This window comes from Seriola aureovittata, chromosome 15, assembly GCF_021018895.1.
Source record: "Seriola aureovittata isolate HTS-2021-v1 ecotype China chromosome 15, ASM2101889v1, whole genome shotgun sequence".
NCBI classification, from domain to species: domain Eukaryota; kingdom Metazoa; phylum Chordata; class Actinopteri; order Carangiformes; family Carangidae; genus Seriola; species Seriola aureovittata.
This window is the reverse complement of record NC_079378.1, coordinates 16,098,569-16,123,804: the sequence shown is the minus strand read 5'-3', so window position 1 is coordinate 16,123,804 and position 25,236 is coordinate 16,098,569. Positions and strand designations below refer to the sequence as shown.

The following is a 25,236-nucleotide window of genomic DNA, read 5'->3' as shown; positions in this document are numbered from 1 at the left end:
AATATAGAATCAGATAGATTTGATCAGATGGATAACTTCATTGGTTTTATGAATTCATGTGGTACAGGACACTATGAGGTAATTTTGGTCACTTTTTCTGCAGCCTAAGCCCAAAAGCAGAGTGGATATGTGAGCATACAGCTGGATTTAAAGCCATAAAGTTGGTTTTGTTACATAAACAAAACATCTTGTTCAGTTCCTCTGTTCCCCAGATTCTGGAAGTGCTGTGTGGAGTTTACTTATTGTGATGTTGGTGGTGTCTCAAATTAATCACCACCTCTTTTTATTTTACCTTTTTTTTTTCTAACTTCATTCAAGTTTTTGAAGAAAGGTAGGAGCTTGACTATCTCATACATCTCAAATCATTCCCAGGACAAGTCCAGTCAGGTTGATTCCCGGTCTTCCATGGAACAGCTTCAGTCCTTTCTGTTTTACTGCTGTGTTAAGTGATGTTTAGTCATGAATTTTATTTAGGTGAGAGGTTGGCGGCTAAGAGGATGGAATAGGCTGTCTGTAGTCACAAATATATGTCGGGAATGACAAATTCCACAGAATTGAAGCCCTTATACAGAAAATTCCCCATCTTATTCAATCTCCCTCCCTAACCCTAAAAGGGAAAAACAGCTCATTAACAAGTGAGACATGCTCTGAAAAACCTGCCCATTGCGGCGGAATGCAGCCAGAATTAATTTGACGAGACATTAGACGGCAGTGATGTAACTAATAGCAGACTATAGTGATTCTCCTAATAGCATGCACACTCACTCAGTTACTCACATTGCTAAACCGTTTAGCAAGGAGGAGGGTGGAGCTGTGCAGAAGGGCCTGGAATTAAGGAGGGAGTGGGGAGGGCAGAAAGAAGGAGGTGATTGTTGGGGAGAGGGAAAACATATAAAGGGGGAGAGAGAAAGAGAAGGATCAAGTGGAAGGAAAGACGAGGTGAAAGGAGCTCCCTCACATTTTTGATAAAACTCACGAACTTTTGGAAGCAACAGGTAAGCTCATGTCTTTTACTCTTGTAACACATTTTCACCCTTTACACAATAAAGGGCAGTTAAGCTGTGGCAAAAAAAGAAGGAGCACAAGGTACATTAGTATTCTGTGGGGGCTCCTGTTCTGCTCTCCATGCAGTTAAGCACAGACTTATGTAAGAATTTTTTGAATGGACTTCATTGTTACCTCTATATGCTTGTCTAGCACGGAGCATATTTCAGGTATGTTTGTGTGGGATTCTTGTGGAACCCGCACATGTAACTTTTCCTGTAACTTTATCCAGCTGACAGGGCTGTGCTCCGTCTTGGGTGTGTAGGCATTTGGACCTGTTGTGCAATACGGCCTGGAATGCTGAATTAGTGTGAAGATCCTGCAAATCTTAACAAATGTGGATTATTGCTAGCAGCTCTATAAACAAGACTATAAATCACCGTAAAACACGTCACACAATAATACTTTTCCAGTAATTAAGTGTCAACATTTTTTTTTCATTCTCAAGAGTAAAACAGTGCTCTTTTTTTAAATTAAACAATTTATGCCACAGAGTTTGGGAGGTTTTTTAGTTTCAACTGAAACTTGGCTCACATTTAAGACAAACATATCATCAACAGTCTTCCCCTCTGCAGTGATTTAAGCATCAGGGAACAATTCAATCCACATACTGTATGGAAACCTAAGGGGATACTTTTCATTCCTTGGCAAAAAAACCCAACAGATTTCCCAACATACTGAATTTTATTTCCTCTAATCTCCAGACAGCACGATGGCTATCAGCAGCACCCTTCCTTTTCCCCTGGTGATCGTCTGCCTGCTTTTCATCAGAGGTTACTCTTCCCTGCCTACAACATCAGGAGTGACAGGGACCATATCTCCCACAGATGATTATGATCAATTTGATGACCCCACCCCTAATTCACCCAATGAAGTGTCTCCAAATGGAGTGATTTATCAACGATGCAAATACGATCCCTGTCTCGAGGGTCAAGTCTCCTGTGCTGTGCTAGCGGCCTCCACCCGCTGCTTGTGTCCAGGTGCCACTTTATATGATGTGATTCCAGATACTCCCAGCTTGAGATCAGTGTCCTGGAATGGGTCGCAGGTTGTAATTAAGTGGTGTGCACCTAACTCATATGTCACAGGTTATGTTGTGACAGTAAAGGGGCAAGAGTGGCAGAAGTTTGGGATGGCGCAAAGGAGCGGTACACTGGGTGACATAGAGCACATTGCAAAGGTTTGTGTGGTTGCAGTGAATGACATCGGAGCCAGCAATGGGTCATGTATGGAGTATCATCCCAGAGACACCAGTCTGCCTCTGACAGCAGGACTTATAGGGGGAGCTCTGGGCTTCCTGTTGCTCCTCTCGTTGGCTGTCTTGCTCTGGAGGCACCAGAGGCAAAGGAAACAGGAGGCCAGCATCTCAATGCATGACACAGTTGGGGCACAGTGAACAGAAAACAGAGCAAGACTGGACGCTCAGCAACTTTTCAGCGTTATTGCAGTTAATGAACTTTGAATCAAATTTAATGTCTATGGCTTTGTCTGCACAAAGAGGCTTTCTGAAAGCACAGGAGAAAACAGGTTCCATCATCCGACATAAATATATCCTGCTGGTTATGTTCTCTGCGGCAAATAGAGTGTATTTTTGATAACCCCTTGGTGGTGATTTGAAAACCAGCTGCAGAAAAATATTGGATTCATCATCTATGTTTTCTGAAAATCATTCCCATGAGACAAAAGATAAGAATGTTAGAATCTTTTTTCTTTTTGCATTTCAAAAAGTAGCTGCTTGGTGGACAGCCGTAAAACATCAGGTAGCATGTAGCCCCTGCTTGCAACTGCTTTACTGTGTATCTCCAAAACATCAACTTTTTATAAGCTGAGAAAACTGTCTTGTTTTCAACTTTGTGTAAGTTTCATTTTTCCAGTGAGTTTTTAAACAGGATTTTCTCCCTCATGATTCTAGGGAGTTTTTCTTTGAACAGATGACAAAAATGAACGGATCAAAATCAGACAGACCCGCTGATACAAATCAAACACAACTGATAAAACACTGAGACATGTTTCAATAGCATAAAGAACAATGACAGTAACAGGAGATTAATACCAGAGGCAACAGCTGATGGGAACAATAAACATGGACTGGTTGTATTTGTGGTCATGTTAGAATAATTTAATCAGGGTTATGTAGCAGTTATTGACACATCAAAACATATTGTATATAGAAAAATACAGTGGGCTAATATATAAACATATATATTATGGTGTTATGTAGTTTCTTTGAAACTCTCTGTGAGAGTTCCTCATGTTATGTAGTCTATTTAATTAAAGAGTGGATGATATGCTGTGTTATGTGCTGTATTTATGATCATTTGGTATGTTGTCTTTGATCTTGTCAAGAGCTTGACTCTTTATTTTCCTCAAACTCAAGTTTGGAGAAAGAGACTGAAGTCTAAAGTTTACTGTTCAAACTAGAGCTACTGTACATGTTTGTAAAAATGTCTGACTGTTTAACCCAAGTAAAAAATTAGCCATAGTTGCTGCTGCACCCATGTGTCACATTGTGTAGTTATTTCACAGCGTTTTGGATGGGTGTGTTTTTCCATCTGTCGCACTGTCGGAAGTTGTCTCAGCGCACTGAATGAGCACAAGTGTTCAGTGCTGTTTTTCCAGCTGTCACACGATAGACTTTCAGAGGATATGTATTTCATGAGGCTTGTCTCATTCCAGCTGACACTTCCAGTCATCCAGCACTGGGCCTATGAGCAGCTTCAGGCTTTATTTTTCTTCTTTGCCATGATGAGAAAGAGAAGAAAGTCCGATAGTTAAATCCTCCCAATTTATCTCATGTTCAAGCCTCCATCTGCATGTCTTGAAGCCATGTTATAATTCCTTTTTGCTCTGGTTGCTGCCATGGAGTTGTTCCACCGCTTCTGGCATCTTTCTTATTCCAACCTCACTGCACAATTTACACCACACAGACCTGAAGAAAGTCATCTAAAATCTGTAATTTGGAGACACAACTAACTGTTTATTTCTGCCACTGAAATGGCCTGAAGATGTTGCTTTTATGACACACATTCAGTCTGAGTGCAGCCACTCTCAAACTGGGAGGGAAATCTTTACAAGAATGGGCCACCATGAGAAGAAATGCAAAAAACGTGTGTAATATCATGTGGTCGCAGCAGCCTGTTTTACACAGATCGAGATGTAATGTACTTGAAGGAAATGCAGAATAAGTTTAACTAAACTAGGCAGGACAGAACAACATGTGAAAAATATGAATCTTATTTCAACATTGATGTGGTTTGCCTTTTTTTAATAAACAATTTTAATGAAACTTTTAATGTTTTTGAATGTAGCCTACACAATCAGCAATATTACACAAGGTTAAAAAGTTCTCAATGAGAAAACTGGTATCCAGTCATTCAGCTAAAATTAGGGAGTTGGGTGTAGCCTTCATAGCATCTGATGCTGCTGTTGAATGCTTCTCAGCTTTTTGATCATAAGAAACAGCCAAGTAATCTGTGACATCAAGCTAAAATAGAAATATTACATGCCTATAAAGAATATTTAGAGGGGACTTGATAAATGGCACCATTTTCTCTTTAAGAGACCCTCATAATCTGCTGGTATGAAAGTAAAAACAGGTCTGTAATGATTTGAATTTTAAGAGCAATTTAAAATACCTATCAATAAAATGTAACTACTGCAGAACAATAAAACCAAAATCCCAAATATATTGCTTTGAAATCTTTTAAGTTGAAAATTGTATTTCTGAATTTATGTCTGAACTCTCAAATATCAAGAAATTGATTTCAAGTGTTTCTGTTTGAAAAACTTGGTTTTATTTATCTGGTTCACAAATTCAGATGAAAATTCAATTGTGCAGCTGCAGTATCTGAATATCACCAATACGATTAGAGCAACTTGATTTTTAGATCACACAACAACCATTTAAACAATGTGAATGTAGTTTTTGATTATTAAACACTTGAATTAAAACAACAACAACAACAACAACAACCTTCAAGACTGCATTACCCTTATCAGGGTAAAATAATTCAATATTTGATTTTCAGTATCAAGTGATTCAGTTTCCAAATTGGGTATTCAATTGTTTATAAAACTCAAATTCTTCCGGCCTTTCTTTTCCTCCATACACCGGTGATGTTATTCTTCTTGGTAAGAATCCCATTACTGATTGAAATTCAGGCTTGTTTTGTGTGGACAAATTTGAGGATTAATTTATTAATCAAATTTCCTAATTAAAAATGTAATCTAATGACTTTAATCACACATAAACTCATACATAAATTAAATAAAAAGCAAAATAACTGATAATTAATGAATATATGGCACAGGAAATACACAGACTAACAGGATTTGCTAATCATGCTGAATTTTTGGGGATATTTTGTGCTTGTAATAAATCTGATGAGTTTGACAGTGGAAAAATTCCACATTCTTGCAAAGATAGATAACACACCTCCCCAGCCGGCAGAGAGCCTCTCCAAACAGCTTTTGACTTAAGGAATTAAGTGAAAGAATTATCTGGAAGACGCACAGATGTGAAGAACTGAAAGTGAAAGAAATGTTACCATTAATTCTTCTTCTCTGGCGAACTGTTTGGCACTTTAAGCACCTTAAGACAAAGCAGGTAACGATACTGATGAATCTCATATGACGTTGGTAGTGGTCACTGTTTTTGTAACTGCGGCCAAATGTTGCAACAAGGATGTGGATACTTCTCTTTCGGGACAAGTCATGTTGAATCACTGATATCTCATTCTGCCATCCAGTGACTCATGTTCCTTCTCCGGAAGAGCGATCACCTGTAGAACACTGAATCAGCTGAATTCAGGCTGTGTGTATTTGTTACTGTGCCTGTGTGACTAACCAGGACAATAATCAGTATTTGTGTAATAAATGAACCGATGCTTGACGTGTTTTTATGTACATTTATGAAGTTTTGGATTCTCCCTGCAGGTGTTGCATTATGTTATGTGGCAAATTATGGTTAAACAGACAGCGTTGCAAGAACTGACTCACATTATTAGCTCTACTATATATAAAAATGTTACGTAGGCCCTGGAGCAGAAGTGACATGTTCAAGGGACATGATGTAATCCAAGACTTTTAGCTGATGCTTTTTTCCATCAAAGCCATTTTTTACAACAGAGACAAAGGTATTTTGGTACCACTTTACAGTAACACTACCCTTATAAAGGATTTATAAATGGTTTATAATTAGGTTATTAATTTGGTTGTTAACACTTTATAAATCAACACAGTTTTCACACATAGATGCAGGCTCACTATTTTTCACGATCAAGTTAATGTTTACTACTCATTAATCTTACTAATGAGTTACTGCCATTTATAACCATTTATTAAATATGTGATGAAGCAGACAGGTACAAATGCTGGAGGATGTAGAAAACAAAGAAAGATCAGAAACTAATGAGATATGAGGCTTAACAGTGCAGATAAATGTGGGCTCACTATTTGGCAGGTCACTGTCGCTCTTTTTATCTAGTGTAATAACAGCTTATAAATGATTTATAAAATGTCAACAAGCTAATTAATAAACTAGTTATAAACCAATCGTAAATCCTTTATAAGGGTAGTCTTATTGTAAAGTGGTACTGGTATTTTATTTAAGCAGATATCCATGAACTGAAGTGGTATAATACCCTATATCATCATTCATATAAAAAGTACCTTTTACAGGCCTTTAACTGCCTCCAGACTTGGGGAAAGACAGTTACCTTATTGCCATTTGCTGGCGACATTCAATCCAGAGAGAAGAAGCCTGACTGTACTAAAGGGCAGAAAAGGATGTTAAGACAACAGAGGCATAATCAAAATAATTATTATGTCTACAAAACTGGATCATATCAGGCTCAGAGGCAATTAAAAGCCTTTGCTGGCTGGGAAACAGCACTTTGAAATGTGAGGTTTCAAAGCAACATGAGACACAACAGATCTTCAAAGTGGCTCAGTCACCTGCTCTCAGCTGCAAGTGCACCAGTCAATATTGCAAAATGAGAGATGTGAGAAGTATTTGGATACTTTATTTACAGCTGTTCCAATCAATATTTTACATTAACAGTGGATCGAATGACTGTGGGGAATGAAAGCTGTTGTGCATCCTGACAAATTCAAAGCTTGACCTGACCGCAGTTTCCCACAGCTCTGTGGGACATTTGAGCTTCTTTCAGCTCTCACAGTTTTGGCTTTCATGCCTTCAACTTTACTGTTTTGGTTCATTCTCATCAATGCTGTTTCTAGACACTGTAAAACACTGTACATAGCTTTTAGTAAAGGTAACGATACTACAGTGTCTAAACAAAAAAAACATTTTTTATTGAGTGGAGTCTAGTATGCACAAACCATTAGTGAATATAAAAGTATATGACTTATTGGTGAATATAAAAATGCAATATATAGATAAGTAGTGTATGTAGAAATTGACATGGTAGAAAAGAGGAGAAAGACAAATATTTTTATTACAGGTAAAAGTCCTGGTTTTTTTAGATAAATATATGCAAATATTCTCTGTAAAATGTGGCTAAAGTGTCAGAAGTGAAATGAATCATTATGCAAAGTCGCCCCTGTAAGTGTTATTATTGTATGTTATTTCTCATGCAGTAACATGTAAGAAGCATTTTAATGTTGTAGTTGGTTGACATTGAGGTAATCATAACGTATTCATATTACTCATATTGTATTTTTGAAGATAATTGTAGGTCTGGTATGTAAAATATGAATATGCTAAGTTAACAGCTGTAAATAGATACAAAATAAAAAGCATAATATTCTAATCAGTAAAGCAGAAGTTGCATAAAATAAAAATAATCGAGTAAATTACATCAGAATTACCTCAGAATTCTACTTGAGTGTAAATAAAAAATATACAATAATGATAATGATGATGATGAAAACAACATTAATAATAATAATAATAATGACCATGAGAACATACGTTTAACAAAAAGAAAGAATTGGCAAAGATGAAGAGCTGCTGAGGTTGAGACTAAACTTCAGTATGATGAATAAACTGTATACAGTAAAAAGAGGTTTGACCTCATTTTTAGCAGCTTTTGCAAGTTTGAATTATTGTGTTTACATTATTTAGGCAACCCTCCGTATTGTATATGACATTACATTATATAAGGAGTGAATATTTCATGTCTAAATAAACCCAGCCTCCTTTTTCAGGGCAAAAGCTTGTAGCCGAGGCTCTAAGAGGCTTTACTGCAATGAAAGTAATCATAGGTTGTAATATTATGTTCATCTCATAACATTATACTTGTACCTATTCAAAACCTTCATTCATTTTCAGGCAATTAATTATTCATGAAAAATTAATTTGCATTTGGCACCAGGACAATAAATGTTTTTCTTTTTTATCATTAGTATTCCACCAGCAGGGGCACTAATGGCTGCTTTCTCTGCCCACTGGGGTCAGCTTTTACAGGGCATAAAATGTTCAAAGTAGGTCACGCATCCATCAGTGTCCATTATTGGAACTAAACCATCCTCTATTCTCAGCCAAGAACTATGAACACATACTGGTTTTATTCATATGTAGAAAGGCTTCCTTTTATTTAGCCCTCTCAGCGTTTTGTCGACAGCACAATGAATTAAAAAGAAAGGCAAGTGAAAAGGTGCCAATCAAAGAATAAATACAAAATGAGCTAGGTGTCATTCAGCATTAAAAACAAGGGGACTCTGGACCGTGTTGTGGCCTTCATCAGAGGAAACTGCGGGTCTAAGTGGGTGGTGGTAGAAACTGATCTCCCCTCCACCCCCCACAGGCATCTAATCCTGTTTACTCCTGTTATGTCTTAGACTGTGTCTGCCTTGGCTCTAACCACAACTCTGAAAATAAAAAGATTAACTTCTGTCTCTGAGTGTAACTCCAATGTTACTGGAAGGATGATCAGGGTTTATGTAAATGCAGCAAGGCGTATGTTAGATTACATTTCCTCTTTTGGCATCGTTGATGATGAAAAAACAAGAGCGCGATATGTTTCATCATCCAGACATCTTTCAAAATGTGCTCAGTGCGAGTCAGAGCTACCATTCTTTATTTTCACAGGGACCACTAGAGGTCATTATTGCAAAGAGCACTGGAGATATCAAAGCCTCCTCTGGTATGCTCTCAGTGATTGATTAGTTGCTCTAAATGGGATGAAAATGAGTTTGCAGAAGTGATCTGTTCTCCATCACAGCAGAGAGGATGAGTTTGTGTTTGAAGAGGCTGCTAAATGTTTGCTTCCTGTCACTGCTTCTTACCCCCCCAAAAAATATCATTCACTACGACAAGCAGGTCAGTGTTCTCCCCTCAGTTCCCCAGGATAGCTCAGCAGGAGCATTTCATAAAGGATATGAGGAAGAAATTCCCCTTTTCCCCCCTATTTCCTTGTATGAAGAGCTAGGGTAACCATGGCAACCTGGCTTTATACAGGACAGAGCTGAGGAGCTTGAAACTGAGCTCAGCTTGGAGAGTTATCAATCACTTTGGCATCAGCCCTGTCATGAGCACGAGTACCTTCACCTCTTTAGTGTCCGGTGGATGGACGTGGAGACATCAAAAACTCAAGTTCATGGTGTTTGCAGACGCCACAAGTTTTCAAAACCAGTTTGCCAGATTATAACGCATCATCTTTCAGTCACACGAGAAGAGTCCACTCCGATTATAAAGGGCCAACTTTGAAATCAAAGGAGAATATGATTTCTCAGTTTTTAGATTTTCATGCCTCAGTTTGCTTTGCTATAGAAAGACAGGACTGTTATTCTTTGTGCAGTAACTGAAATTTTTATTGGACACACTGAAGATCTCTGTGATTTAGAGGCACACACTGAATAAGAACATGATGAATATTTTTGATATTTGTAACAACAACAAATGTGAACAAATTAATAACACGAATAAAGAGCGAAAACAAACCTGTAAAAAAAAAAAAAAAAAAGAGCAGTGTTTCAAATGCAGATGTAATTCAAGTTCCCAACATGAGAGGAAAGGTTCATCATTCGGATGCAGAATATTATAGCACATGCTGAAAGACGATTCATGATAACCGTGTGATTTGCAGCCTTTTTATTTAAGGATATGTCCTGTAATTTCATCAGAATTCGTAATAATTTGTTCATATTTCAAATCTGACGAGTTTGAATATGACACAACATACATCAACATCTATATCATATAAATTACTGCAACAATCCAAGCTCATTTATCATTTTTTCCCTTCATTTTATTTTTGTACATAATATCATCTTGTCAAACTAGCCGGCTGCATGTAAAAGAAAAATGTTGGCACGTTTTCAGAATCGACATGTGTTAGCTTTGTTTATATGCTTTAAATGTTTGGCCGCTCCTCTGCTGTCCTTGAGTTTGTAAAAAGGCTTCAGCTCCAGTTCAGGTGCTGTCTGCTAAATCTTTAAGAGCAGAGGAAATCTGGAGGGACATTCAGCTGGAGCTGGAGCTGTATTTAACCATGTGAGGTTAAGTAGTTTTCTCCCAGAGCAGCTGCACTGTTCCAGTTTGCCCGCTCTTCTCAGCTGATCCGGAGGAAGTGGCTCTTAATTCACTTTATAAAATAACATGTTGTTCGTTGTCGCCTCAAAAGGAGAAACTCACAGTTTAAAGCTGACAGTGTACGAACTGCACAGCTCTACCCGTGCGCCCCCCAATTTATATTCTTTGCCTGCGTTTTCCTTTTCATTGTCAAGGGGGCACTGGAGCATATCCCAGAATGCATTGGGTTGAAGGTAGGGAGACACCTTGGACAGGCTGTCAGTCTGTCATGAAATCTCCGCTCCAGGAAACGTGCATGAGAAGCTGGAAGTGAACTCAGAAAAGTCCAAAAAACTGAAGAGCAGTGCCTCTTCACCAGCATCACGACAACAATGCGGCAACTTTCAAATACAAGATGCAGGGAGGTAGTTTTGTGCACATTAGTTAAGGTTAAAATGGTGAGCTTTACATTCTATAATGTGTTAGGAGCTTCAATCCACACATGCAAGCTTACACATAGAATATCTGCAGATGAGATACTGAGGCATAAACTCAAATCTAGGACTAATACATGGCCAGATGTTGAACAAAACAAATCCAAAACTCCCCTCCCACCTCTGCTATTATTAAAAAAAAAAAAAAAGCACAGACTACAGCCAGGGCAGGAACAAGCACTGGAACAAGAGATGAATTAGGGACAGATAATTCAGGACACAGTCACGGGGGATAGAGAGCTCGAGAGGAGAGCAAGGACTTGACCTTTTCTGAATATTCATGATGAGAGAGAAAAGAGAGATGTAAACTTTATCTGAGAGCTAAAACCTTTGTGGAGTCTGATAATGAGAGGCATTTTGTGATTGCAAAAATAAATATATCTTGCAGGAGTAACATCAGGATATCTTGGCAGGCTGCCAGACAGAAGGATCAATAGCCATTAACACCATCATCTATGCAGTCAGAGGACAGCAGGGATCTGTGGCTCTGCAGAGTATTTTATCATGACGAGAGGCGAATCGGAGCTTTAGTTACAGTAAGAGCATCCCTCTCCTCGCTGCTGAGAGCGATGCTTTCTGACTGACAATGTCATCAGTGTGCTGTGTATGTAAACACATCCAGCAGCCTGGAGAATCTAGGTCATTTTCTGGCTGGGATGAGATGAGAGAGGAGGAGCTGTCTGGAGACACACCGAGCCACAAATGTGTGCTGTGTTCATGTGTCAAGAGTCAGGCTGTAATCCACACGCACCTCTTTTATCTGCTTCATGAATCAAGTGAACATGCCTCTAGTGGTGATGAAATCCACTGAGAAACACAGGTAGTGAAGCGGAGGGTAGGGGGAGGGGGTGGGGGAGTGGTGAACGCTTGTAATTTCTTGCTCCAGTTCTCTTTGCTTTAGCACTGAGGACACATTGTTCATTAAAAACCCAAGCCTTCAGTCTTCAGCATACACAAAGCTCTGTATCATGTAATATTGACACTGGCTTGCATAAATACCAGGAAGCAATGCAGCCATGTGGCAGGAATTACACACTGGATCTGGAACATCATGTGCTGCATATCTACAGACACTGTAGATATGCTGAAGGTGATTTTTTCTTTTTCTTTCAAATCTGTCCTTAAAGTGCACTGCACTGTCCAAAAAGATTTCTCTTGATGGCCATTAAAATGTCAGTGCATGTAACTCTCAAATCCATTTAAAAATCAATTAATGCTTTAAAATATGTCTGAGAACAGCAGAGTGCTTTTGTAAAACTCAGGCTGCTCTCTGTCTGGTTTGACTGCTGGAACTACCAAAGGAAAAGAGTGTGGCAACATAGATAAAATCCTCCAACATGGTATAAGTAATTTTATATTGATATGGATAAATAAGGGGATATAGTAATTCTTTTAGAAAACCAGTTGAGAAACAGTGAATTAAACATGAGTAATCAAGGTGCTTCTCATTTTTGCAAAAATCATACAAGACTAAGAGTCTACAGCTATACTGGCAAGTAGGTGTAATGTTTACTACGTTCCTCATCTTAGTTTTGTCAATTAGCCAACATTTGCTATTTAGATCCAAAGACAAAATACAGCTGAGACTGATGGGAATGTCATTAGTTTTGCAGGTATTTGGTCATAAACTAAAGTATCGGATATAAAAAAAAACAAACGTTCGGACTAGGTGACGGCACTAGGGAATAAAAGATTTTACAATTCATCCTCTGGGGACCATGAATGTCACAAAATTTCACGACAAACCATCCAATGGTTGAGAGAACTAAAAAAGGCAACCTCATGGTGGCGCTGGAAGAAAAAAAAAAAAAAAAAAAAAACGGTATCACCAAATTCGCATAGATCATCCTCTGGGGACCATGAATGTCTGAAGAAAATATCATGTCAATCCATCCAACAGTGTTTAAGATATTTCAGTCTCAACTAAAAAAAAAAAAATATCCAACTGACTGATCAACAGACCAACATTAGCATCCCCAGTGCCATGAGACTGGCGTGGCCAAAAATCCAATATTGCCTTAAAGCCCTGCATGGATTTGGAAATCTGCCTGCAACAGGCCTAATACATCCAGAGATATTATTAAAGAGATAAATGCATCAGTATGAAACAGTATGGCAAAATCTCAAATGGCTGGCAAATTTACATCATCTCACAGTATATCATCGCCCACTCCTAGGGAGGCCTTTTACTAAGCAAAGCCTCAAACGGAAAACATTTTCTTACAACAAATTGTATTTTAAAAACAGAGTGTATGTCACAACATATGTAAAAACCTTGATTTGCCAAAAATTCTGAGTTTTAAATTGTTGCAGTTACGCTTATATAAGATGGTTTAGAATATCAGCCATCAGAGATGTTTGGGCGACTACTCAGTATTGACAACAGGCAACATATTTTCAGTCCCTTACTTGCCTAACTGATCCTGTTTTGCCTTCTCATCAGGGTCCCTGTTATGGTTGTGGGTTTGATTTATATCCAGCACCACTCCCGTCCTCTCTTTAGACTCTCCTGCCTCCAAATCCAGGTAATACAGAGGGTAGATGGTTAGCAGTGGATGATTTATTTTCAGTGAAGGATGGCACTAAATTCCTCTCCCGTCTTCTGTTATGAATGCATTCACCAGCAGCTGAGCCCGTTACAGTTTTGCTCTTCTGTTCATTCAGTGACTTTCCATTATAGGATTACAACCTGCCTATTTTTAAATTTGGAAGAATGATTCAAACTGCTCCATCACCAAAAGGATTTAACAATAACCTGCCGCGCAAAATAGAGCTTTTGAAATGTCACAAAAAAGGTATTAACATAGCACCTCTCAGAACAATGTGACAATGCTTCAAAATAACTAAAAACAACAAGACTCATTGGTAAAAGAACAGAACAACCGTATATGACATGTTATGAAGATTTTGGAAAGAAAATGTAACACAAAGAGCTTTAAAAGCTAAAAGTGAATCATTAAAAAAAAGGCACAAAAACAAAACATCCAGGTCATGAATTTCAGACATGTAAAATAACCAAATATAATGACAGTCCTACAGTTGAAATCCTGTTGCCATGAACAACGCAGAGACAGGCATTAAAATTTGAAACCAGGAGCACCACTGCAGCATTTCATTAATAGAATATAATGAGAATATAATGAGGATTTAAAGCTCCAGACTAAACTCACCTGATGATTACACAAACCTTTTGTTCCTGGTAACAACATGAGGCAGACGTCTCGAACACCATATGCTGCTATTAAGGCTTTAATCGTCCAGGAGCAGGTGGGCAGACTGTGGGCGACATTGCCGTCTGTCTTGATGCCAGGAGGAGAGGCGACAGTGGCGGAAGTGCCAGTTTCCAGTTCACACTGGTCAGCGGTGTGATGTGTATGTTGGTGGAGGGCAGTTTGATGATGTTAACAATTCTCTTTAGCTGACATGAGCACATGTCAGGAACAAGCCTCTCACCAGTGACAAGGCTGATATTTAACTCAAGGTAGAGATTGGAAAAGCACTGAATGTCCCTGCTAGTCTTGATTGTACTGTAGCAAACCAGACTAAGAATTTGAATGTTTAATCTAAATGTCTATGTCCAACCATGCAGTGTAATCTGCAACTATCAGGTAAGCAAACTGACCATTCCCTGCAAACAACACCTCTGCAGATCATTCATTGCAGTGAAGTTTACTAAACAAAGACAGAGGAAGCCATCTTCTCCCCCACAGCTGATTAATGACCACGCATATTGTAGCAGAGTCAGGAGGCCTCACTGAAATTATCAACAAAACTGTACGTATGAGATCAAATCCAAGGCAAACCAGTCTACTAATTATCCACCAAAAACATATCACGACAAAAACTGATTCTATTCTATTCTATTCTATTCTGTGGAAAGAGCTCTGTGAAATCTCCATATGGATGCATATCATTTAAGTCAATCAATTCCACTTTTGGGGGTTTTGAGGACCATCCTGAATCTGCTGTAGTCAGTAATGACAACAACATTTAATTACTTTCAAAATCATGTTTATTAAATTTAGAAAACACCATTTTGTTAACAGTTCCATAGCAATAGCAGGTAATAACTGAAACTGTAAGAGAGACAGACGTCGATGGGGCCGGGGCCAACCCCTGAGTTAAAAACCAGCTGTGTTTTAGAGCTCGACTGTCCCTACGCTTCTGCTCTCTCCGGGTCACCTGCATCTAACCTGGCATAGACTAGAAGAGACTGTCAAGTGTGGTAGTCAGCATCTCAATGTAGAACGCCTAAAGAAACAAGACATAAGAAAAACTTTGTAGACATCAGGTAGAAAAGTTGATTTGCAAAGTCACTTTTCAAGTCAAGGTATTTCCTGCCAAAATATACCGAGTATGCAACATTAACATGTAATTAGGTTGCCAATCCGTATCGGTATGTAGGTTTAACCACTTGGGGAGGGGTTTCTGCACAGCTTGAGGGGAAGTGGAGGTGGAGGGGATACTTGGGGATGCAGTACAGATGTAGTCCAAAGAGGAAGTGCAAACAATGTCTATAAGGTGTGTTTGTTGAGGGGGTTGGGGGTGACAAGGGGTGATGGGGGTATGAGCAAAGTGCCCCCCCTCCCCCTTTACTCATCAAGGTGCTGAGAGGGGCGACTCTCTGGAGGGCGAGCTTGAAATATCCTCAGGGGGGAAAACTGTGAGTGTGCAGGCTCGGATCCCGCCCAGCGACTCAGGTAAGTCAAACACTTTGTGCCATTCGTCTTTCTCAGGGTCATACTTCTGTACTATTTCCACCATGCAGCGATTGTTCCACGAGTAGCCCCCCACCACATAGATCTTGTTCTCAAACACGGCCACGCCCACGTCGCTCTGGCCTCGCAACATTGCAGCGATAGGTGTCCACAAGTCGAGGGCGGGGGAGTAGTATTCGCAGCTCAGCACGTCGTCGTAGTCGCTGGTGCCCCGGAAATGATTGCCCCCGATCACGTAAAGACGGTCCCCCACCGTGCACATGCAGTGCAGGCCGCGTACTGTCGTCATGGGTGCTTTCTGAGTCCATTTGTCCGCATCTGGGTCAAAGCACATCAGTTCCTTCTGAAAAGTGTCATGAGTGATTCCCCCTGCAGCGAGAAAAAAAAAAAAAAAGAAAAAGCACAAATTAGCCTCCACACTGATCATTTGGGGGAGGAAAAGAGTTTTATAGACTTGTCAATCAGACCAATCAGTGACTCATTGACCCATGTCAACCTACATGGTCATTTATGTGGGCCATGTGGAGCACCAGCCATAACACTGGAAATGGTCACATTTGCCTCAGTAGCATTATGAAGACCAAGAATCAGGATTAAGGTTGTATATTTTTAAATCTTGCCTTCTCACAATCGCTATTTCTCAAACTCAACAACCAATATACAGGGTAAACCCTAATTTTACAAACTAGAGTGATATCAATATTCATTTAGCCTCTTTTCTACAGCATGAAATAATGCTGATGATGAGCACTCAGTACAAAGGGGAACACCATTACAAAGCGTTCATGCACATACGCACAGTCTGTAGACGCTGGGACACAAAAAGCTGAGGGAAAGTGGGGAGGAGAGAAAAAAAAAAAAAAAAAAAAAAAAACAGGACATGTCTACAGGGAAGGCTTAAAATAAAGAGGAACACAATCCCAGCATGCATTTGGGTGGAAGCCAGCCCCCCCCCCCCCGGGCAGACTGACTAGGAGCAAATGCAGCGAAGATTTGCAGAGCATGCCGAATACAGGCAGTATCCCTCTTTTGCTGCTGCCCACTGCTCGTGTGCTTGGTTTATTGTTGCAGCCTAAGCTGTCTATTCAGCCGCCATGACTCAGATCTGTGATGCTGCGCCTCCTCTGATCAAATCCAATGATAGTCTGACTATCCATTTTCTTTATCCAAGTAGTCCACGGGACAAGTCTGCTATTAAAATCCTGACAAGAGAACAGTGCTGGAGTTAGCGCAGGGCCCTCCTAATTCCTCTCAAGAGGCCCTGCTGCTATTCTGATTCAGTTTAAGGGCTTTGGCCTTTCCCTGATACGACGATGTCTGATCAGTATCCCACTGTCCTAATATCTAATCAGTGCCATTAGTGAGACATTTAGAGTGGACAAGGCTTTGCCAAATTGAGCCTAAAAGCTTTTGCCCTTCTTCAGACAGCGCAGGAGAGACTGGGTTATTGTTTACACTGTCTGCTACATATGCCAGTAGTTTACCATTTAAAGACATTTAAAAATATAATTTAAACATAAATATCAACTTCTAATGATCTGTACTGGTCTCTGAACAAACAAATGCACAGTCAGATCCCTCAAGGTTGCACATTGCTAAAAGACACAACCAAGCTACAGCTACGATTGATCATTTTTCTACAGGATGGCCAGGAACGTATCAATGGACATTAGCATATAGTGATCAATGTATAGATTGTAAAAGCTAATGAAATCTCATTGGCTCCTAATTTCACTTTATTTCTTTATATCAAGTTCAAACCCAGTGTTTTTCATTTAGGGTCCTTATTCACTCACTCCACTGACTGTCATCACACTCCTCAAGTCATACTGGCAAGTTGATTTTACAGCATTTTGACATTTCAGTTTGGGTATCAGTCTCTGCAGAAACATACGATCAAACAAACAAGTTTCAGCTGTGTCTAAAAACCACTGCATTGCTCAATACCTACATTCACTAAGCTCTATACAATAGACAGCTATTTACTCTGTAGTGAGCAGGAAATCGAAATTTCAGACACTTATGAATCATCTTCATTTTGGGTCATCACTAACAGATGTTGAGTCATACGACTGTAATTTCTACATCTATAGCACACACTGCACTGTGGGGTTGTAAACAGAAAGAGGTGTGCATTTATTCCATTGCGAGAATTTTTTCAGTTTATTATATTGAGCATAAAGTTCACACTCAAATAAAATGGCAGAGGAGGAATATACTGCAGTGCTCTATATAGTAAACAGGGACAGTCTTAACCAATCCCCACATTGTTTGTAAGAGCTGCAATTAGAGTATGTCAATAAAGGTAGTATTTCAACTATGATTGAGTGGGGAGGATGCATGCAGACATTACAGATCATCACTCTTTTCTGTATAAAATACTCAGTTATGAGGCTATAAAAAACAGCTTTCTTGCACATACCACAGCAAATCACTGGAAAATGACTTGAAATTATCACAAATCATCATAATCATAACTCTGGTCTGTCACGACACCCAAGTCTAAATTACTCAAAGCATGCAGTGTCCTTTTTGTAGATAAATAACTAAAAAATGAACTGTAAGACCACAGGCTTTTCATACAGATATTAATCTCTCAGATAAGACTGTGCACCAGAGGCAGTGTGGCTCTGCACCGGTTCAGTACTCATGTCTGAACTCTGCCACACCACTTGAGCTGTGATGGTCTGCGGGCTGAGTGCATTTGTCAGGTTCATCCAGTTGACAGAATACCTTCAGACAGCGCAGCACAGCTAGACTGTAACCTCTGGGACTGTGGGCACTAAGGTAGGGCCTAAGTGCAACAAAATTCCTCAAATGGGAAATGCTCGTTTACCTGTACCCTTTGCATTAAAAGCACTACTGTCTGTTCCTATGAGCCATGCATGTTTCTTTCTTGGGTTGTAACCCACAGATGTTTTCACAAAACTGCTTGACCAGCTCTATCCTGATCCTACAAATGATCTTTTTTTTTTTCCCCCACACATGCAGTTTTAGTTACTGCAGGTGCAAAGCGTGACATTGTGTCACAGCTCAGCCAGCTGTTACAATAGCGAAATTTACCAAGCTATTGGCTTTCTATTAACTGCACCACTGAAACATGATGCCAACAAAATAGGAATCCATTACTATATCAAAAGGGTGAGCAATAAATACCATGTACCGCAGAGTGCAGCCTGAGGCAGAGATTGAGAAACAGCTGGCTACCAGCAGATTAGCTTAGTCCGTGACTATTATGTTATTCATCATTTCAGTTTATTTTACAAAGTGGAAATGTGGCTTTCATCTTTTCCTCCACTGCAATGTCAGGCTTGCCAAATCATGGGGTTTGTCTGGTCCCAAATATGCCCCAGTTCTTGTGCTTGCCAAGTGAAATACTAACTAATTAAAAATGTTTTAAAAGTTTTGCTTTTTGTTTATGTAAATCATCATAATCATGTATGAAGGTATATATTACGTTATGGCCTGTTTCAGTCTGCATTAGATAATAATAAATGAAATTAAAGGGGCTACACGGATTATTAACTTTTCACATGCATACACACTGTGACTATTCTTCCTGCAGCACTCCAATTCATTAAAAAAAATTAAAATTAGAATAAAATAAAAAACAAAGATCAATCTTTGGTAATAGAGACTACGTGGGTATATACTAAAACATTCACGGAACTGAATCTATAAAAAAACATAACTAGAGCTACTACAGTAGTTAATGTGCCGTGTACAGAACTAAACACCACTGATAAAAGGTTTGCAGGAATAATGAAATCCGTGGATTATGAAATTACATTCACTGGGGGTGTGCACAGTAATCAAAAATCAGGGAGTGTATCTAATAGAACGGTGTGTATGCTGGTCAGCGCCTTACATTGTAAATAAGCTTAATACTACTCTTTACTACTTAAGAGCTTTTCAATATTTTATTTTCATTTACCAAAGCTTCCCAGGTGGTGTTGTAAGTTAATTCACCATGGCTAAAAACACTAGCCTGATTTTAATGTCAATATACCGCCTTTTCAGATATTCCATAGATGCTGAAATGCATCAGTTTAAATTCTTACATTATTATTTATAGTTACTTCAATGTTTACTTCTTTGGTGGGATGGGCTTACAGATATTCACTAGATCTTCATATATATATATATATACATATATACACACACATATATATATATATATATGTATGTTGTATATGTATTAAGAGATAACTTCATTCAATTTTTTTCTTTCATGCTAAAAAATATATACAGAGAAAAAAAATCTATATTTCTGGAAACCTTGTGATCCCTTTTTTTGGGGATCTTTTTCATGTTTCTGTGTTGTAGACGGATGACAGTATCCACGGCCAGGAGGGATTAACACACGCTCTTCTGTGTTACACCTCCTACACAAGCTTCAGTCCTCTACGTTGCTCCATCCTTCCCAATTTCCCTTCCAGCCTCCCCCCCCTTCTTTGTAGCATCGCTCTGGATTAGTCACACTGAGAAACTAGGGCTCATCTCCATAATGCAGGATTTGTTTTCAATCCTATGAAGTGAACAAGCGATGAGGTGACCCCCAAAGAGAAAGTACTGACTGCCAAAAGGCCCAACCTCAGTGTCCACCCTCTGCCCTGTGCACTCAACACTCACGCTAACCTCACCTGGGTGCTCAGCATCGATGAACAAAGTGTGTGAGGTTTGAGGTGAGGGTTGGGTAGTCATGAATTACATCCGGATTATGTAAACAGAATTAAAAAAAAAAAAAAAAAAAAAAAAAAAAAAAAAAAAAACTATAATCAACCCAGATTACATTTGAAAAAAATGTGCAATTAGTTTTACATTGTTACGCTGTCAAGGATTACATGATTACATTTTCATAATTTTCATCTTTTCAATTTCAAAATTATGATAACCAATGAAAAGCTCATCTGAGATACGGGCTTTCTTGTAAAATACACACAGTACATCTGTAGATTGTGCCAGTAATGTTTTTGTGAGATTAATTTGATTTGACCAAATGTACATGTTGACTATGCTAAATGCATTTTATTTGCATTTAAATTGTTTTGAGATGGTTCAAGAGAAGAAGGAATATTTGTGGAAGTGGAGATTAGATTACTTTTTTGTTATCCAATGGATTGTAATACTAATTATCATATAATTTGAATTCAGTAACTGACTACATTTCAAAGTAATCTAACCCAACCCTGTTGAGTAATGACTTGCAAAAGTCTCCAAATGTTAAAGACACTCAGATACCTAGCATTAGCATACTGTTAGCAATTTTACCTAATCTCATAACTCTCACACTAGAATGTACTGTATGGAAGTGTTTTTTTTTTTTGTTTTTTTTAAATCAAAAACCTAAACTCACTAATTCCTTATGAAATCATTTTAATAATACTTTCCTATGTTTTATTGTTGTGACCCTACTTCCATTACAGCCCTCTAATGTGTCAATCATGTGTCTCAAGAATACACACACAGCCCTCTCTCAATGACTCATAGCAATACATGATACGTGCAGTGGATCATGGAGGAAAGGTATGAGATGAGGTACCACAGAATAGATTCAATGGCCTAGAATGTAATAAGATGTAATCAGCCGTTTGCTGACATGAAATACTTGGGAGGAAAAAAAATTGTCTAATTGGAAATCACAACAAACAGCAATTAATTCCAATTATGACTCAAAGACATGAAGTACATTTTTAAACTCATACACATTCCCACAGCATTACACATCCCTCTTTATTTGGGCTTATTACAAATGAAATGACTTGAGTTCCCTGGAGTCACTTACCTGAAATATACATATAACCACCATACACTGTCCCAGCATGGCCATAATGTGGCTCATTCATTTTGGCAACATATGTCCATTCATTTGTCCTTGGGTTGTAGCACTCCACAGTAGCTTGAAGAAAAAAAGATGAAAAAAAGGAGAACGTATTAGTAGAAAGTAGGTCAAGACACAGCTAAGGAGGACAAACAGCAGCAAATGAGGCCTTGGAGGGTCTCAGCGTGGGAGCTAAAACACGGATTTAAATACAGAGTACACATCCCCATAACGCCACCAGCACTGAATGCACTGACTGCACAGGAAATAGGGAGATTGTAAAATCCTTTATCTTAAGGTCCCTTAGGATGGTTTCACTCTATTTGTGAGAACCAGGAATAGGGACACTGGGATTCAGGAGTGATGCTTGTAGGTGAGCCCTTCCCGAGCAGTCACGGTCCATCAGCTTGTGGGCTCACTGTCTGTCTGGAAAAGGGTTTTGATTGGGTGCAGAGCAACTTAGACAACTAGCTGGAGAACTGTGGACCTAAATAACAAGGGATCGTCACCTCAAAGTGTTATAATTTAACATTACAACATAGAATGTGTGCTTTGTGCTTTTTTGAACACAAGTGTACATTTTAGCAGAAGATTGTGGACCATAGATGTCTCTATCGAGTTACCTTCTTGTTCTTGTTAGCTTCCCAGCTGGATAACAGAATACAGTGGTGTTGCATTTTTGGTTGCATGTCACAAGCCGGGATGAATGCAACTCAGAGAATAAATTCAAGCAGTAAAATTCTGCATTTTTAAAGACTTTGGTTAAATCAATACCTTGAAAAATTATTAAACTAGGGCTGTGTCCAAAATCACTCACTACTCCCTATATAGTGAGTTTGCCATTTTGTAGTGCTGTCCGAATGTATAGTGAGAATTATTATACCCTATATAGAGGACTCATAGTATCCCACAATACTTCGTGAAAAGTTGTGTACAACTGATGGTCACTAACCAAACAATATATACCATCATGCATTGTGCTCATACTGAAAGACAGAAAAACTGTGCAAAAATTACCAGAGTAGTGACCAAAATTGTTTGTTCATTTCACAGATGAGCTCACTGTATAGTCCTCTGCATTGAACTCCCTGGATAGTGAGAAGGGAGTAGTGAATGAGTGAGTGATTTCGGAGACAAGCTAGAATTACTGCCTCACATCTGTATGCCTCCACAAACCACCCAAGTTGCAGGAAATATGGTCACAACCTCCCATTTCTGAGTTACAGCATTGAATAAGGCCAGAGGTGTTTTTACAGAACATCGTCATCACGTCGTCACAGTGAAGTTGACCTTTGACCATTTGGATATAAAATATTATAATTTTATCCTTTCAGAGATTGGTGTTAAATTGTGTCATATTTAGCATATGAATGTATGAGTTATGGCCAAAAACGTTTTTTGTGAGGTCCCAGTGACTTTGACCACCAAAATCTTATCGGTTCATTCTCAAAACCAAGTAAATGTTTGTGCCAAATTTGAAGAAATTTGAGTGGAGATATCATGTTCATAAGAATGGGACAGATCTGAAAACATAATGCCTGCAGCCCTGGCTGACGCTGGTGCAGAAGCATAAAAATGATTCATACTGGTTCCAAAAGACAGCAATAAGCTCAGGACCAAAAAGGAGCGTGAGGCATCTCTGGGCCAGCTGGGGAAATCTCAGCGGGGAAAATGAGTGAACACCTTGCTCTACTTGCTCAACAGCTATCATCAAAGTCAGCTTGAGCAGTACACAAAACCTTGCAGCCACTCAGTGGAAGTAATACAGACATTAGAAAACAACAGTTGTACTGAGCAGATCTAAAACACAGTAGTTAAATTGTACAAATGCACTGAAAAAGGAATGTACCAATATCAATAAATAAATTACAGCTTGTCAAATTAACTAAATTGTTTACTTATAAAAAATGAACAGGCACTCAGTTTAAGTAATTCAATTCACAGGTACACTGATTTACATTGAATATCCTCTCCACTCAATCAGATTTAATCATATTTTCCTATGATAAGCTGAAAAGGTCACATTCCTAATTAGCATGAATTTTCTCTTCCTGAAAGCTGTTCGCCAAAAATGAATGAAACACTCCATGGATCAAGCTGGTAGCTGGTGATATCTGGCAGTGGTTACTATGCAACATTATTCTCTGACCTACAGCAGCGGTTCCCAACATAGGGGTCAGGACTCCGAGCTGGGACGGAATGATACTATAAATGATCTGTGGAGCCTGATCGGTCCCAATAACCTCAGATGATTTCAAGGGAGATGACAGAAGAAAAACACTGTGTAACACAAAATCTTGCTCTGTTTTTTCAGACTTTAAATTTAACTTTAGATAATGCTTTGTTTGAATGGGCGGCAAGGCAAAAAAAAAAAAAAATTGAGAACCACTGACCTAGTGATCTTTGCTGATCTGTACATTTTGCTTCAGTAGAGTGGGTCATAAAAGAGTCTATTTAAACCCAAAAGATCATTAGAGCAAATTTACATATTCTTCTATTAAAAAATGTGCAGCTAACCATTTACAAAATTAAGAATCTTGTATAATTATCAAAGGACTATGTAACACTTTGTAAGAAAATATTTTCTCTCGTTCTTGTGACTGAGGTAAACAATGTTGTAATTATTATTATTTTTTTTTTTTTAAACACCTACACAAGGTCTTACAATGGGGTAAATATAGGATAATGTGTCTGACAAATCTGGATTAAAACTAATGTCACTTATTTGTAATGTAATATTTTTGTCATTTTGAAAGTTAAAATCAATAGAAAACTTATCTAATGAAAAAATGCAAAGTATACCAGGTAAGATTCAAAGCCTCTGCCTGTAAATATCCATCTTGATGTAGTGAACCTTTTTTAATAAATTCTTTTCCCTCTTTATCTATAATCTGGCCATTTCAGATGTAACAATAAAACCACACCCCTATGACCTGCCCAGAGTAAACAAATATTACGCAGCAGCTGGGCACATCCAGAATAATAAAGGATGAACCACATGCAGTGAAAGAGCAGTGGAATGTAAAGCAGAAAACGGCAGTGGCATAGACAGGGAGTGAACCGGGGCTGTGCTCTTTGGTCTAATTATAACCCAGAAGAGAAGACTGCTCACACAGTGGCCTCGCTCTGTCCACTGCAGTCATCGAGCTGAATTTAAGTACTGGGTGGCACCTCTCTGTGGTCCACAGTTACGAGTGCAGAGACTCCAGATTGGTTACTCACCATCAACAAACAAACTACAATGAACAGATATAAATATATGAAAATCATTAAAGTGTTTCATCCAGAAAAGGTGAACTGTGAATGTTTAAACTATGAAAGGGATCAGATCACTGGTTAAGGATGAGCGGCATAAATCTTACATATTTGTTCAGACTGTATCAATAAAGTGTTCAACTCAGACACACTTCAGGGTGTAGGCTGTGGCTTTGTTGTATTGAACTGCACTACATTATGAAAGGTGAAAACAACAACAACAACAACAACAACAACAATCCACCAAAATATAGCCCCAAAAATTATGAAACATTTCTGTGACACAGTGAGAACTAAATGTGAACATTCAATGTTAGACAGGATTCTGCATGTGTTGAGATGCTCCTCTATTGGATGACATTTGATTGTAAAGATGGTCATGATCATGTGCACACCCTCTTAGATTATGCACAGACATGCTGAAACAGC

At 38.8% G+C, this 25,236-nt stretch overlaps 2 protein-coding genes across 5 annotated transcripts in view; one reads left to right on the top strand and one right to left on the bottom strand.

Annotated features, from left to right (window-relative positions):
- Window positions 1–856: 856 nt before the first annotated feature.
- On the top strand, window positions 857–3,538 carry LOC130182247 (leucine-rich repeat neuronal protein 4). The gene is made up of 2 exons (XM_056397005.1): window positions 857–995; window positions 1,749–3,538. The coding sequence occupies exon 2, from the start codon at window positions 1,757–1,759 to the stop codon at window positions 2,438–2,440; it is 684 nt and encodes a 227-aa protein (XP_056252980.1). The 5' UTR covers window positions 857–995; window positions 1,749–1,756; the 3' UTR covers window positions 2,441–3,538.
- Window positions 3,539–15,002: 11,464 nt separating this feature from the next.
- klhl13 (kelch-like family member 13) overlaps window positions 15,003–25,236 on the bottom strand; it is a 38,186-nt gene continuing 27,952 nt past the window's right edge. For all 4 annotated transcript variants that reach the window (XM_056397001.1, XM_056397003.1, XM_056397004.1 and 1 more), the window contains 2 exons: window positions 21,517–21,630; window positions 15,003–16,100 (listed from right to left, as the gene is read on the bottom strand). In XM_056397001.1, coding sequence (XP_056252976.1) covers window positions 15,613–16,100; window positions 21,517–21,630 — 602 coding nt within the window. In that variant the 3' untranslated portion in view covers window positions 15,003–15,612. The remainder of the gene's footprint in view (window positions 16,101–21,516; window positions 21,631–25,236) is intronic.